At 43.5% G+C, this 16,599-nt stretch overlaps 1 protein-coding gene across 5 annotated transcripts in view; it reads right to left on the bottom strand.

The window, feature by feature from the left end:
* Eps8 (epidermal growth factor receptor pathway substrate 8) overlaps positions 1–16,599 on the bottom strand; it is a 165,881-nt gene that overhangs the window by 57,971 nt on the left and 91,311 nt on the right. For 3 of the 5 annotated variants that reach the window (XM_021189969.1, XM_029534910.1, XM_021189968.2), the window contains 2 exons: positions 3,963–4,042; positions 2,287–2,363 (listed from right to left, as the gene is read on the bottom strand). In XM_021189969.1, the coding sequence (XP_021045628.1) occupies positions 2,287–2,363; positions 3,963–4,021 (136 nt within the window). In that variant the 5' untranslated portion in view covers positions 4,022–4,042. Of the gene's footprint in view, positions 1–2,286; positions 2,364–3,962; positions 4,043–6,122; positions 6,200–16,599 lie in introns of those variants that run through there. The other 2 variants (XM_029534909.1, XM_021189967.2) reach the window with 2 other exon arrangements.

A 16,599-nucleotide genomic window follows, 5' to 3' on the forward strand; every position in this document is an offset into this window, starting at 1 on the left:
TATATATATGTGTGTGTGTGTGTGTGTGTGTGTGTGTGTGTGTGTTTCTGTCTGTGTCTGTGTTTAAGTAGTTCAGTTGTTCATATCCCCTTGGTTCAACTTGGATATGTGGTCATATGTGTTAAGAAACAGTTCCTGCTAGTCTATCTCACCAAAAGTCACACTGGCAATGACAATCTGTCATTTATTTGAACTGAGTTAGGAATTCATGGAAACAGAGATGATGATGATGATGATCCAGCATACCAATGGATTTAATAAATATCCATCTAGAAATATCAGGTTGAAGGGATTATTTAATCCTTACAAAAACCATTTCATCCTTCAAGCCAGTCTCCACACTACAAGACCCTTGGAGTCTTGGATCAGACATTACTACTCGTTCTATTTTGAACACATATTTATCACAAAATAAGTAGGTGCTGAATGCACCCTCTATATACAAGCCACAAGTGACTAAGCTGTGGTAAGAATGTCCCAATGTGGTTATTAACCCACAGACACATGGTACTCTCAAACATCAGAGGAATGTCTCTTTCCAATGACTATGCTCACAGCAGCTCAAGGGGCTGAGAGCAAGGATGGGCTACTGCTCAGCCTTACACAAGACATTTACGCTACATCCTCAAAGGCTCGGGGAACATCATGGGAAAGGGAAAGGAAGGAATGTAAGATGTGGATGGCAGAGAAAAGCACTGTGAAATGCCATCCATCTCCTGTGAAAGACACGGCCATTGCAATCATAGACTCACGGCAACCGCTAACACCTGCACTGAGTCTGCACAAGAACGAGCCTGTCAACAGTCCAGCATGGATGGAGGAGGGACTCGGGGGAACTCAGCCCTCACTAATCAACTGCTGGCTTCCAATAAATCTGGGGAGGTGTGGCATCATTGCCTTCTACTCCACATCCACTGGTGACTGCAGCAGGTTCCAGCGAATAGTTCCAATCCTCTGGGCACGTGAATGGCTCTGGTTAAACTAAACAACACAACCAAAGACATAGACCTGGGGAAAGGACCTCTAGGGAGTGTGGAGGATAGAGATGGGAGGGAAAAGGGGGTGAAATGACCAGAATACATTATCTACATGTACACAACTGTCAAAGAGCCAACTTAATAATAAAAGCCTCAATTATAACTCAGAAAATTAAGAGCAGCATTACTGACATTATCATAACCACTGAAAACCACATTTATATATGGGATTAAATCCATTTTATGAATGTATGACTTGAGTTGTAAAGTCAACTCACTAATATAGGTCAAAACAAATCACTAAACTTTAGGATTGGTGAGTCTTACCACCCAACTCATAAACCTAGCAATGAATAATAATTCCCAAATTTAGAAACTGCTATTTTTCCTTTAATACACAGTAACAACGATGATAAGCATAATAATAGGAAATATTTACAGTGTTGTCTGCTCCTACACTACTTTGGAAACAGTTTACTCATTTATTTAGTTCTCATTACAGTGTTTCCAGATAGCAACCTGGGAAAGATGAGCAAAATGAGGGACATGCAGGTGAAGTCACTTGCTCAAGGTCACTCAGTCACTAAGTGGTAGGACTCTGCTTGACCATAGGGATTTGGCTATTACTCATGTTTCTATCTTGATTTATTGTTACACAATAATGAAAGGCCATACAAATCCTCCACAAACAATAACCTTCCCTAGCCTACGTACATGCCTCAAGAGTCTTCAGTTTCGTTTTTAGTAGCTTGTAGTATATTTTAGCTATAAAAAAAAAAAATTGTAAGCAGGGCTGAGGTTGTGGTTCATGGGTAGAGCGGTGTCTAGCATGCACAGAGGCCTGGCATCAGTCCCAAGTACAAAATAAACGGGACATGGTGGCATATGACCGAAAAGGTGAGGACTCAGGAGGTAGAGGGAGAAGGATTAGTGTACAAGGTTATCCTTGGCTACATAGTGAGGTCAAAGCCACCTGGGAAAAGGTGCATCACCAGGTGCGCGCAGTCATCAGCCAACTCAGCCGCAAAGAGCAGCACACACATCACAAGTAGCACAGAGGGGGATCCCACTTGAGGTCTCAGTACCCAGCACTGAACTCCTTAACACTCTCAGTACATTTCAGCCACAGGACATATGAAGAAGTGAGAGCTCATAGCTGTGGTTATGTAAAGATTCTAAAATGGCCATTACCTAGCTAGCTCTGTCATTTTAAATGCTCCAGCCAGTTATGCGCTTGAACAATAACCTTAAGAATGCAAACCTCTAAGGAGTTAGACATAGACAACGCCCATCACATAGCTGTACATACCATAAAGGGCCTTTGCACTTGTTCTTGAGCTTTGTTCTCTGTCCATCTGGGAATAGGGTGGTGAAGATCCGTAACCACTGCAATGATAATAAACAAACAAAAACTGTTCATCGTCATGAGTTAAAGTCCATAGTAGGTAACAAAACTCAGAACCAAGAGTTTGAAATGTCGATGGGCCATAAGCACCAAGTGTTTTCTTCAAAACATACTGAGTTTATGCTCACTGAAGTAGCTATCCAATAGGAACAAGTTTCTGCTCAGCTGAGTCGTGAATAAACAGAAATATAAATCAGGTGATGCCACCGAGGACCACAGTGCCAGCCTCAGGCAATCCTCAATGCTCAGTCAGGACTACAGCAGAGAATTCAACAGGGCTTGCCTTCACTTGATTAGAATACAAACCCTTGCTCACATTCTGCCTGACATTGTCATAGTTCCCCAGTGACGTCAGCTATCGTAGAATAAGTACTGTTTTCTTAATCTAAATAAAACATCATTGGTAAATCTGACCTGCTTTATCATATAATTGGCCTCTTTTGCTGATGTTATGTGATATAAACACTGGTTTGTTTCAGTTTAATCAGTAAATATTTATTAAGCTTCGAAACCTAGAACAGAGAGGCTAGGAGGAGGGGGTAGGTACTGTCCATAAGGCAAGCAATCAGAAGAATCACAACAAACCAATATCCGAGTAAATCTAATAAACATGATAACCGATATCAAGAAATGATTGATTTAAAAAAACAAAACAGGATATATAAGATTTTCCTACCACACTGACATTCAAGGAGAATTCAGAAGAATAGGAAGACACTGGTTGGCAGGTGGAGTATCGGTTCCAGGAGGTGTGGAACTACAGAACGGGTAGAGAACGATGGAGCAGTCACTTGATGTGACATGCCCAGGACAGAGGAATAACCGGAGAAGTAAAGAAGACCTCTTACATCCTGTTTAATAATTACATGGATTTCCCTATATACAGTAAATATTGACTAACAAATGTCGAGTAGAGCATATGTCACAATGGTGGATATGAGAGAGCCATATTGTTCTGGCCACAGAAGGTAACAGCCACTCAACTCGGGCCTGTGGTTTCAACTGATATTGGGGGGGGGGGGGGTTGAGACATCTTGTCTTTATTCTGTGTTGTTGTATACAATGGCAAATACCTATATAATATACACTAAATGCTCTTGAACATTCCCCAGCTCTATACAAATAACAACAGAACGTTCCAGAGACATCCAAAGCTCTGAAGTATAATACATATTTGATGACAAAAGATAGAAAGACATAAAATCCAACCTATAATACTTTCCTACAACATGACTGTTTCCTTAGGGCTAGTGTTTTCTGGATGTTTGAAAATAATAGTTTTTGGTAATAACATGGGTCAGTAATGAAAAAAGGAGACCACTTCTGAATGAATTTGGAATGGGTTGAATAAAGAAAGGTAGTATTTTTCATTAAAAATATGTTCTAAACTAGCTAGGCTTAGTGACACATGATTGAAACAGCATCCCTTGGGAGGGAAGGATTGTAAGATCAAGGTTAGGCCAGACTACACAGAAAGTTCCAGGCTAGTCTGAGTTTCAGAATAAGAACATCTCACTAAACCAAGCAACCACCAGCACATTAAAGTCTGCCCCAAATTACGCATGCACCTCATGACTTACTTCAGTTGAGAAGGGTAGACTCCATACCCACTGGAGTGGTTAGACATATGACCATTCATGCCGGCTCTCACGCCTCTGTTCTAAAAATAGAAAGGCACACACGTCAAGGGTGATAAAGGAGTCAGGACATCTGGGGTTTACTGCCAGTTATCCTAGAAAGGCAAACGTAAGGGTCTCCGCCTTCAAGCACTCAGGCGCACAGGAATATGTTGGCACATAAACAAAGACCCAGCTGGCTTTTAAAACTAGTATACAAACTATAAGCTAATTTAGCAAGTTAAAGAAAAACCTACAACAGACTCTGAAACCATCTACATGAAGTGTGTAATTGTATTTTTCTGCCTGTATTACCTGTCAACTCTGTAAAATGTTAGCCTGCTACCTCATTATAAAAGTAATGTAGACTCCATTTAATAAAAACGTGTATAAAATACAGAAAAGTACCCAGAGGAAAGCCAGACCCTTTAAAGATAACCAAGAAGAGTTCATGCTTAGCCTGTGTGAGCCCCTGGGTTCAATCCCTAGCATGGAAATGACATCAGATCCAATTCAATGTGACCAATCCAAGCCCTGGCTCTGTGGTTTGCCATGCATCTAGCTTTCTCTCCGTTTCTCCCTCTCTTCCTTCATGGCACATTTAACATCTTATTTGTTTCTCTAACACACTTTGATTCATATTTTAAGACAGTATTTACTTACACATTCCTTTTATTTCTCATGAGAAAGTAATTGTCAAAATCAATACCTAGTATTAAACCTGAGAAACCATTTTAACCGCATTTTTTTAAATGGAACAGATTTCCCTCAAGTGAGTGGTAGAGAAGGCTTACTCGGTAGAACAAACAAACAAACAAACAAACAAAAAACCAAACCACTATTGTATATACCCAAGGACCAGAGTTCTATCCCTGGAACTTATGGTGGAAGGAGAGAGCCAGCTCTGAAAAGATGACCTCTGATCTCCATGGAATGCTATTACATGCAGGCATGTGCAAACACATGCACATGCCATGTGTACTCAATAGTAAGAAGAATAAGAATGAATAATATATAGATTTTTTTTTTTTAAATTGTCACTAACCCGCCCTGGTTTCCATTTTGTTTTTCCGGTTTTGTTTTCTGTGTCCTTTCAATGAATCGCTACTTCCAGTCAACCTTGAGGGAGGACACACATACCCCCTAGCTTTACTGTGAGACCAGGGTCTGGGTGGGAGATGCAGACCGTTATAGAACACTGAGCAGTAGCAGGTACTAAGGCAGGTACTAGGACTTCCGTGGTAAAAAAATGATATGGCCTCAGCCATCCAGCCACAAGCCTGGGGATAAAACCAGACTCTCACTGGATAAATGCAGATTCATAAAATGTACTTGCTGTTGTGAGGCATAGTTTAGGTTACCATGGGAGTCTATAAGAGGGGAATCTTTCAGGTCAGAAGGACATTAAGGAAATCATATCCGAGACTCAGTAATTTCTAGCCACTTCTTCCTCGTTCTTTCATCTCGGTTCAATCAGTCACAATGTCCTTGCGGAGCTCTTACTGACCCTCCTGAGTAAACAGAAGCACATTTTCAGATACTCCCCATAGTACAAACAAGCCTTGCAAGTCCCCACAACAGCTGGAGCTTTTCCTGTGTGTGGTAGTTCCCGACTTCCCCAGACTATTGGTTCTCAAAAGGCCCGGACTCTTGTTTGAGACTGCTGTTGTTCAAACACTTGGAGGACACTTGGCACTCAATAGGTGTCCACTAAACACTTGTCCAAAGCAAGAAAGAAGTCAGAGAAGCAAAGAGCATGTGGTCTTAAAGGAACAGCATTAATTTCTACAGACTGACGTAAGCAATTAAGTCCCGGTTTGATGGGCTCCAGTAGAGTTTTGTGGAAGGAAAAGCCACAACCTACGTTTAGGAGGGATTGGCCCTTGACTTTGCTCTTAAACAAGGGTTAGAATGTATAGGCTCCTCCAAGCAGTGAAGTGAATTCCAGCTTCCCAATTGTGTTTTCAAATCAGCCTACAGCTTGGAGAAAAGCATTTAGAGGAACTGGGAAAGTGAGAGATGTACACGCCCAGGGCACACCCAACAGTTACAACACCCATTCACAAGCTGAATCCCTCTGAGGAAGTCAGCTCCACGGGAGACCCTGTGATTACATTTTCCTACCTGCAGCACACCACAGTGGCCCTCCCTTCTGGGAGGGATGTCCTTAACATAGGAAGCTGGGGGACAGCCCTGAGCACCAGAGGCTGACACAGGGCACTACAGTGAACCTAAATAAGCAACAGGAAGGAGCGGTTAGTGTCGCCTCACATCAACTCTCAGTAACACCACTGCCCCGCCCCACACAGCTGCCCAGCTGTTCCTGCACAGTGCTGCAGGTCTTCTGTCTGAAACATATAAAAGCATCACACTTGGGTTGGCTTCTTCTGACTCCACTCTGTGGAAACCTCGGGTGTCTTAAAGTTAGTTTTAAAACCCTTACGTTCTTCACTTGCTCTTCGGCTCTTGTATTAATCTGGTTCCAAGACCCCAAGAGTTCACCCAAGGACTAAGGAGCAGGGGGTTCCCCTACAGAATGAACACCACCTCTGCACTGTGGGCTAAAGGGCAGAGTGAAAGCCAGACAGTTCTTGCCCAGCAAGCATGGAGACCCAGGTGAAGCCATGAGAGAGACAGCAGCACAAAGGGCACATGCTGGGAAGGCGAACGAACCAAACCTCTGTGGCTTGCTTAGTACCAGGTAAAAGGTTAAATGGCTCTCAGATAAACAAGGTACAGGGTACTTGAGGAAAGACATTGGAGGGTGACCTGTGCCCTCCGTCTGCATAAGCTCAAACACCCTCTGATACACATAAATGTCCTCGCACACGGGTACACACAGGAATATTCACGCCTATCCTAGGTGAGTTTGCTCCTTCTGAAATTGAACCCATGTATCTGTTTCCATTTCTATCGCCTTCAGTTTTCAGTTTTGACCCATACAAAACTGTATGGGTGGCACAGGAGTAAATCCCCTCCCAAGCTGTCAGCGATTTGGCAGTTCACAAAACTCCCCCAGTCTCTCCCAGTTTGCTCTCAGAAGACTCCAGAGCACCAGCTAGCACACTTGGTTGGTATAGGTTCGGAATAGCAATTCAGAGGTAGAGGAACTGGGCAGGGGGTAAGGCATTAGCCAAACAAGACTCCCCCGCTGTGTGGCTCCTGCAAGTGGCAAGTCAATTAAGCCTGTCATAAACAGAGAGGGTTCTTCTGTGTGGGGCTGCTGTAAACAGCAAGGGAGGTAGACAAAAGTTTCTTCAAAAGTTTTCTTTAGAAAAGAGAGAAAGAGAGAGAAAGGGGGAAGGAGAGCTCTCACAGCTGACCGGTTCATTCAGAATATAAATGAAACTTCCCAGCCTTGTGCTGATTTTGATCTGGTTTGCATTTCAAAACCACAGCAGCTGGTTTTACTGAAAAGTGGTAGCCCCCCGGGGCATCCCCTCTCCCAAGTTTGGCTCTTCCTAGGAGCCTAATAAATGCGTAGTCTGTGTTCTCTTTTAAAAGAGCCGTCTGTACGATTCTTGGAGGACTTTAGAGAAGGGGACAGAGAAATGTCAATTTGCTAAACTGAATTTCAAATATAGAAAGTCTTCCCACTGGGCTGCAGTAGTCTCACTTGTCACTGTGGCCATGTGGCATTCCACATGGGGGCTTCAGATGTCTAAACATAGCCAGCGCAGACCTCTCGTTCCAAAGAAAACAGCATGTTGCTGTTCTTCCTACAGGTTTTTTTAAAGATATGTTCAATCTAATACCTAAGTAGCACCCAGATGGAAGTTACAAGAGAGCAGCTCCTACAGGTAACACAGGTGTTTTCATTTTCACTATCAGTATCCCGCTATGGACTTGCAAATGCAGTTAAGGACACCCATTTCCTTCTCCTGAAGGGTACGAGAAACTGCTTCATCACAATAGCTGCCAAGTGTCTGATCTACGTAGACACATGAAACACATTTCTCAGGTCATAGTCAGCAGAACTTTTCTTGTGATTGCCAAGGGAAGTGTGACCAGGGACGCATCCAGAGAGCATCACTAAGGAAGCCGCTTTCTGTCAAAGAAACGCTGCTCAAAGAAGAGAGAAGCAGGGTTGCAAGTCAGAAGAAACAGACAAGCTAAACTCACAGTGGAAAGCTGTCAGAGTCCTAGGTTAGAAGCAGCCGCAATTTCTGAGTTCCTCTGCTTCACCCGCCATTGTGGCTGGTGTCAGTTTTCAGTCATGACTCTGAAAAATCTCACCTACCCAGTCTTGTTACATGATGAAGCTAGTAGCTCCCAGCCCAGTGAGCCTTCTCTAAATGCCATGACCTTCTTTTGTTATTTGAAGCGCTTCTCTGGATTTGCCAAGGGATCTTGGAGTATCTTGATTCCAATGTGATTAAATATCTCAGGCAAAGACATAACTGAGAAGGGGGTCTGCCATCAGTGTTTATGGTTTTAACTAAAAGACATGGAACAATGTCTAGAAAAACTGTGGGGTTTTGTTTGGTTGGTTGGTTGATTTGGTTTGGTTTTCGGGTTGTTTCGGTCCTCACTATATCTGCTAGCCTGGAACTCACTATGTCGACCGCAGAGACCCAATTATCTCTGTGAGGATTGAGATTAAAGGCATGTGCTACCTGCACCAATTTCTACCAAAACTTTCTGACACCGCCCACTAACAGTTTTACTTAAAACTTTCCTGGACTGGGAATACAGGGCCTTGAATAAGAATTCAAGGCCTGACTGGGCTCTAGACAGTTCAAGAACAGTGTGGATAACATAGCCATACTCTATCTTAAAACAAATAAAAAAAAATGATCTTAGAGTTAGGAGTGTAAGTTATGGTCAGGGTGCTTGCCTAACCCACACAAGGCTCTGGGAACTTTAATTAAAGTCTACTTAAACTGTAGATAAATTGTGATTATAAAATAAACCTTAAATATTTAACATAAGTTTTGCTTTACAGGAGAGTTATAAAACATACTAGTTCACAGAGTTCTGCTATACGCCATTGCCTTATTGCTAATGTTACATTAGCACACTGCTTGGTAAATGCTGGCAAACCATCGTCAATTGCTCACTGAAGCTAAAACCTGAGTGTGTTATTGACCCCATGTCTCTATCTGTTCCAGGATAAGCTCCGCAGTATTGTGTCATGCTTAGTCCTTACAGGTCCTAGCTCCTGTAGACAGGTATCTCCCCACTCCCCTTAGCTTTTGGACTCTATTAGACCCTTAGGTCTACCAGAAATAGCTTATTACAAACTGCCTTAAGACAACACAGGCTCTTTCACTTGACTCTCTGTAGGCTAAGCTTCCTCTGACAGGTCTGAAGGCTTTCCCTGTCACAGGATACACTGTGTTCAAATTTCCCCCTTCTTTGAGGGACAGCTAGGGTTCATGCTGACAGTCTGACTTTGTCTTGACTACATTTGCAAAGCATCTACCCAAATGGCAACATATACATGCCAACCCGTACCAAGGACCCTGACTCCTTTCTGATGCACACTGTATTCAGACATTCTGTAGAGCTTCACTCAGCCCCAGGACACAGAGATTTGGCTTGTTAGCTTCATCTCATCACCAACAGCACTGACCTGTGGTTTGTCATGATCACATCAGTCATGGACTTGAGTCTTACCTGGTTTCCCTCCTTCCCATTGTGTGGCTCTAGGAAAGTAGCCACTCGGTGGATCAAAACAACAGGAAGTTACTGTCTTGCTTCACAGGAAGACTCCACAACTCAAGGAGGGGGTGCCTTCACCGATTTTTAGAATTTTCTTCCGTGGGAGATTATTCTACTCTACCCGTTTCTTTCTTTATTCTGTGTCTTTATTAATTAAGCGGAAGTACATGAATAAAAAAGAACTCCGATCCATTGGCTGGAAACCCAATTATTTCTCTCCTGTGAAAGACCTGTTTCAAGAGATTCAGAAAGGAATGGGGCTATACTTTAGTTCTGCACTAGGGACGGAATACCAATTTTCAAAAAAAAAAAAAAAAAAGCAGTCAGGAGAACCAGGGCATGGGCAAGACCCAAGCCTGAACAAAAGGCCTCAGCTAGAACTACCACAGGACGAGCAGAATTTTAAGAAGGAAAGCTTCATCCAAGAAGTTCAACAATCCCAGGACTGACAGAAAGATTCTTCTGTTCAGATTCCTAAGGAGGCGGGAGGTCACGCAGGTCTTCCTCAACCAGGAGAAGACAGCACAGAGACTTTGTGACAAGTCATTTTCTAGCCATAAGCATACTGGAGACCAGCACATAGGAGTGAGAAATAGAGAGGAACGTCACCCCACTTGCCACAACTTATCCCCCAACACCTTTTCTCAATGTCTGCCTCCCGTGATCAACCCTGAAGGCCAGTGGTCATTGACCAGCCATGAGGTCCACGGCAGAGACTCCTCCGGTGAGTTGCTGCATTGAGCAGTCCATATCAAATGTCACCAGAGAGCTCATGTGCCACATTTTTATTGTTAGGCGACACTTTCTCCCTGGCAGTGACATCGACTACATTTGTATAGTTCAACATTTTCCCTCAACAAAGGCACACAAATGAAGAGCTATCGGGGTCTGACAGACACAGGCATGGGAAGGCAGTGATTCATGCTCTAAGAAGTTCTTAAGGAGACTGAGAAGTCTGACGTGTAAATGGATTCTAAGAGAGTAAGTCATAGGTAGGCTTTTACAGGCACTGTGAGAGGCACTCTGGCTGCAGATGAGATGTAACATTTGCTATTTATCTTTCTCTTTCAGCATGACTGATCTTAGCACAAGTTCTCAACCTTCCTAATGCTGCGGCCCTTTAACGCAGGTCCTCATGATGTGGTGACCCCCTACCATCATATTATTTTATAGCTATTTCATAACTTGAATTTTGCTACTGTGATGACTCATCCTATAAATATCTGATATATAGGATATCTGACGACACGACCCCTAAATGGGTCACAACCCACAGGTTTAGACCCGCACTCAGAGCAAGGGACATTAGTGGTGAACACTATACCATAGATGATTCAGCTTCAGTTCCTCGTGATCATCAGTGTTTCACAAAGCAAGTGACATTTTTCTACCTCTGTAGTGCACACTGACCTGAAACTCAGTGTGTAGCCCAGGCTAATCCTGAACTCAATGCTACAGAAATCCCCCAACTGTTGGGATGGCAGGCATGAGTTCCGTCACCTGGACTGCACAGCATATCCTTACAAATGACCAAATCTACAAAGAGCTCCTGGCGCCTTTCAGCCACTGGTGTTCTGAATTCTTTCCATCTTTCTAAGTCCTAAATGTATTCCCATAAGGTGATTTCACTTTAAAACTCTTTTTTGTTTGTTTGTTTTGTTTTGTTTATTGAGACAGGGTTTCTCTGTATAGCCCTGGCTGTCCTGGAACTCACTATGTAGACCAGGCTGGCCTCGAACTCAGAAATCTACCTGCCTCTGCCTCCCGAGTGCTGGGATTAAAGGCATGTGCCACCACACCCGGCTGAAACTCTTATTACTAAGCCACGGACTCCTTTTGCCAAAGCAATGAAATTCCATCTTTTAAACCCGTTAATAAGGTTTTATATAGTAGCCTAATGCAGATGTGCGCATCACCCCAGAACACATCCCATGTATCAGATAAGAAGATGTGGGGTGTCCATGGTGGAGGAGTACAACACAGATTCAGTCTCTAGCACTGCAAAACCAAAAGGAGAGAAGTCTTCATGGTTCAGCTTCATCTCTTCCTGCCTGCCTTCCTGCTAAGGTAGTGGATATTCTGAGAAATGGGTCTGTCCCTTCTCAGCAGCACGGTGACAGCTGCTGGCACCATGGCTGTACTGGGTCACACTCACTCGGAGAGCAGAACTGCAGATATCACCGTGTGCTGAGGTCACCACGTCTAACATTCTAAGTCCATGGCAGCAAGTACCAGAAAAGGTGAAACTTTTAAATCACGTTGACGACTCCCTTTCCAGATCATTCTGTGCCTTGATACTGTACTCACAAAGACAAAAATACATGTTTTCAAATGTTTTTTTTTTCCCCTTTATTTTCAATTATCAAGGTGCTATTAGAAATTAGTATGGGACCAGTGAGATGTCTCAGCAGGTAAATGTGCTTGCCCCTCAAGCCTGTCAGCCTCTGTTTGCTCCCTAGAACACACCGTGAAAGGGGAAAACTGACAACTGATGGGCAGCCAAGAGTTGTCAGGACACCACACACACACACACACACACACACACACACACACACACACACACACCTATAACCCCTCCCCTCATATACCACACCCACATACCCATATACACCCCACAGCATGTAAACAAACATCCTCCCCCACACACACATACAAACACAGCCCAGTACTTAAACCACATTTATACCCACACTTACACCCCACCCCACCCCTACATACAATACACACACATACCATTACTTACAACCACACCTATACCCTAACCCCCATACACACACCAGGGCATGTACATACACTCCCACACCTACACATACATACCCCTACATAGTACAGGGTCCCTCAGTGAATACACAAATATACAAAATAATGTTCAATACATTAAAAAAAATGGATGAGGGCCTGTGAGTTCAATGGTTAGGGCACTGGTAATTCAAATGAACTGAGAGAGAGAGAAAAAGAAAAAAGAAAAAGGTCACTTTAACTTTGGCTACGAGGTATAGCCCAAGTTCTCTTCCTACTAAGAAGACAAATCAAATCTAAAGCAGTTTCCTGGATTCACTGCTGAGCAAGAGCTGCCAACAGGTCCTCTAAAATGTTCTTATCTTATGAAGGAATGGGCGGGGGAGGGGTTAAGGGAGAGGATTGAGGGGCTAGAGAAATGTCTCAGCCATTGTCAGGGTTCGCTGCAGGCCAGGGAGGTGGCTCAGGAACTTCCTCCTCTTCCAGAGGAGCCCAGTGTGGTGGCCAACATTCAGCACAAATGTCAGGTGGCTTCAGCTTAGGGGAGGGGGGTGGTTGTCCAATACCTCCTGCCTCCGGCCTCTGTGGGAAATCACATACACTTACCACCCCCCCACACACAAACATACATATTTATATTTAAAAATAATAAAATTAATTTTTTTAAGTGCACTTGCTGTTTGTTCCAGAGGAACCAATTCTAGACTCAAACAGGCTTCCCACAATGCGTGTAACTCCAGCTCCAGGAGATCTGATACCCTTTTCTGGCTTCGGAGTGCATACATACACATGACATAAACATACACACATACAGACACACACACATATACTCAGACACACACACAATACACAACACAAAACACACACGCACACACACACACACACACACACACACACACACACACACATACACACACACTGTAAGGACAGCAGAGTACAAAATTCAAGAAGAACTAAGCAAGAATTGGTCTAGAAAGCCAAACAGCTTCCAAAACCAACAGAACTGAAGGCAGGCAAGATAAAGACTTCAGAAGCACGCTGAGGGAGAGAGACCTCCAAGCATGGTTGGCGGTACCTGGAGCAGGCAGACAGAATGCAGGGTGACACCCTGAAGCTGGGAAGGGCCAGGCACTGAGTCTGAAGAGCCTCCTTCCTTAGGCCCTGAAGCTGAGTCAGGTGTGGAGGACAGGGATGGCCAGGCCCCCCTCCACCGTGTTCCCTGAAGAAGGACTTCTGCTACAGGAAGTCGTCAGTGGTGAGGCTGCAGGGGACATGAGATTGGTACCACTGGGAGCAAATCACAGACAGATCAAAACTGCCTGAGACTAAATTAAGGAAATCGTGTCGGACACGGTGAGAAGCATCCGAACATTTGTTAGAAAGATTTTGTGTTAGAGAAAATCTGGTGTCTACTTTCCTCTGAGAATTTCATTCCTCCTGTAAAGACACTCTCTTTCACATACAATGTCTGGCCCTGTATCTTAATATTATCTCTCCACTCTTGGTTTTGCTGGGTATCATCAACAACTTCCCCTTTAGTTTCCACCTGAAATACAATGCTTTCTTATTTCTTTATTTCCTCACCTTTTTCTAAACCTTTCCACCATACATAATAAAGGCTCTTGGAATAAGTATCTGTTCTTGTATTCTCCTTTGTTTTTAATTTTCTAGCACCTTTATCTAATTTTCCAGGTCATCTCTTTTATTTATCATAAAAAGATATTCCTGGCTGCCCAGAATAATTATAATAACCCATGGGTTTCTCGGGTCCCACTGGCTATTGGGTTTCTATATTTTTATGGCCCTAATTCTGCCGTTTTCTCCAGTTTGGTAGTTTAAACATTAACTATTAGTTCATGGAAAGTTCAGGAGAAAAGTCACCTCCACGGTGAACCTGAGCCATTCAGGTGGACTATGAAATATGAGTACAAGTTTATACTAAAATAAAGGTACCATAGCAACCAGAGTGGAAGGAACACACAAGGACATTTGTGTCCGTCAGAGTCAGCTGATGTCTTAGCATATGCTGAGCTGCCTTGCATTATTGTGTCAACAGGCGCTGCTCTCTGACTCCAGGAAATACCCAAAGGGAACAAGGGAAGCACTACCCCAGTGAAACAGGGCTGGTGGGTCATGAAGAAGCGTCAGCTCATGTTACTCTTCCAGGAAATAAGTCCTAGCTTTAAATGTGTCCCAGGAGCAGGGGTCTAAATGAAGCCTGAAATTCACCCCGGGGTACAGAACTGGTAATTTATGGATTGGATTATTAGCTGTGTTGTTGACTTGCTTGCTTGCTTGCTTGCTTGCCTTAGGTAAAGCCCATGGGAGTGAGTAACACTTGGAACCCATTCTTTAGGAGTTAACCCAAAACAAGCAGAGAGACAGCTCTGCATTCACATGGCCAGTCAAAGTCCTAAGAAAATCTTCTGGGGACATTTACTTACTCAGGCAGTCATAACAATTGAAGAAAAAAGTTAATTAAGGTCAGTGAGTTAGGATTTATCCATCACGTTGTTGAAAGTGCCTTCTAAATATTTATGTGCCAGGCCGCAGGCTGATGCGACTTTAGCCTGGGGCTGAGAGGCTCCTGTTGTGCAGAGGGTGATGACGGGTTGATGGTGAGGCTCATATTGGGTCAGTGCTGAAATGAGTGGCCGATGAGCACACGGCCTCAAATGGGATGCATCACACCCCACCCACAGTGCTTCTCCCACCATGCTCCTCCCACTGTGCTCCACAGCACAGGAAAGACTGGGCAAAAGGAACCTAAGAACTGAAGACTAGAGATGAGGGTCATGAGAGGCTGCCGTCCAGATATGGCACGGCCGTTGTAAATGGCTGTTAGTGGTCGCTGAAGGAAGGGGTGCCATTTTCTCTGATGGTGTAGCCACCAAGGACTAACTAGGAAGAAGAGGTTCTGAGGGAAAGAAACGAGGTACCACACAGTAATAGAGACCACGTATAGTACAATACATTCTTTCTCCCCCTTCCTCTCTCCCCACGCTCCTGTCTCTGTGTGTTTGCATACTATATACGTATATAATATAAACACGTTCTGTTTATATACGAAACTGTGTAGGGACCTAGACATGGCTCAGTGGTTAAGAGTGCTTGCTGCTTTTGCAGAACACCAGAGTTTGGTTTCTAGCATCCTTATGGGATGAATAACAGTCGCCTGTAACTCCAGGTGAGACTCCCATACATGGAGCATCAGACATAACACACACATACACACACACACACACACACACACACACACACACACACGAATAAAAATAAAGGAAAAAAAGAATAAAGTCTTTTAAGTCATGAACATTTTCTAATTATTAATAAACAGTAGTAAATAGGGCTTTTACTGTGGGAAAACTTTCCCCAAACTTCAAAGTTAACACAACAGCAGAAAACTCCCACACGCATGACCTGAAGAAATCATAGATCCAGCTCACCACTTCATTAAATTAATCCCAATAATGCTCATTTATTTAGAATTTAAGTCTGCCAGCCCCTGTGCCAAGCACTTAAATTGTGTTATTTTACTTAATTCTTACCAACTTAAAGAGGCCATTAAAACCTCTCATTGCCGTTCTAATGGTTGTGGGACTTATAAAAGTTATTTATAAAATTTAAAAGTAACTTGGCCATGATGTCAATAGTTACCCCATAAGAGGGCTGCTCCAAGTTATTCTTTTAAGTGCTATTAAATACCAGTATTTCATTTTCATTAATGGCCAATCCAGTACTGTGGCTCAAGAAATGCCCACAACAAAAAGTTAAAGTCAAAACGACCTTGGTAAATCAGTACTCAATATTCATCCAGCATTGATTTGCACCAGCCAACCCAAGCCCTAACCCATTCACTCATCAGATGTGCCCGACTGAGTTCTACAGCCGCCTGAGGTTGTTGCTGGAAACTGAACTCTTGTCCTCTGCAAGAGCAACAAGTGCTCTTCACGGTGAACCTTCTCCCCAGCCTGTGTTGTTGTGGGGTAGTGGCCGTGTTTGTTTTAGAAGGCAGAGCCTCATTCTGTAACTCAGGTTATCCTGAAACTCACTAGTTTGGTCTTGAACTCTCAATGTGTCTCCTCTCAGTCTCCTGAGTACTGTGTTTACCCAGTGTGAAGTACAATGTACAATGCCAGGCTCAGAGTTGAAGAATCATTTACATCAGAACCACTTAGCACAGAGCTGAGCGCTCACG

Source organism: Mus pahari, chromosome 2, assembly GCF_900095145.1.
Source record: "Mus pahari chromosome 2, PAHARI_EIJ_v1.1, whole genome shotgun sequence".
In the NCBI taxonomy this organism is placed as follows: domain Eukaryota; kingdom Metazoa; phylum Chordata; class Mammalia; order Rodentia; family Muridae; genus Mus; species Mus pahari.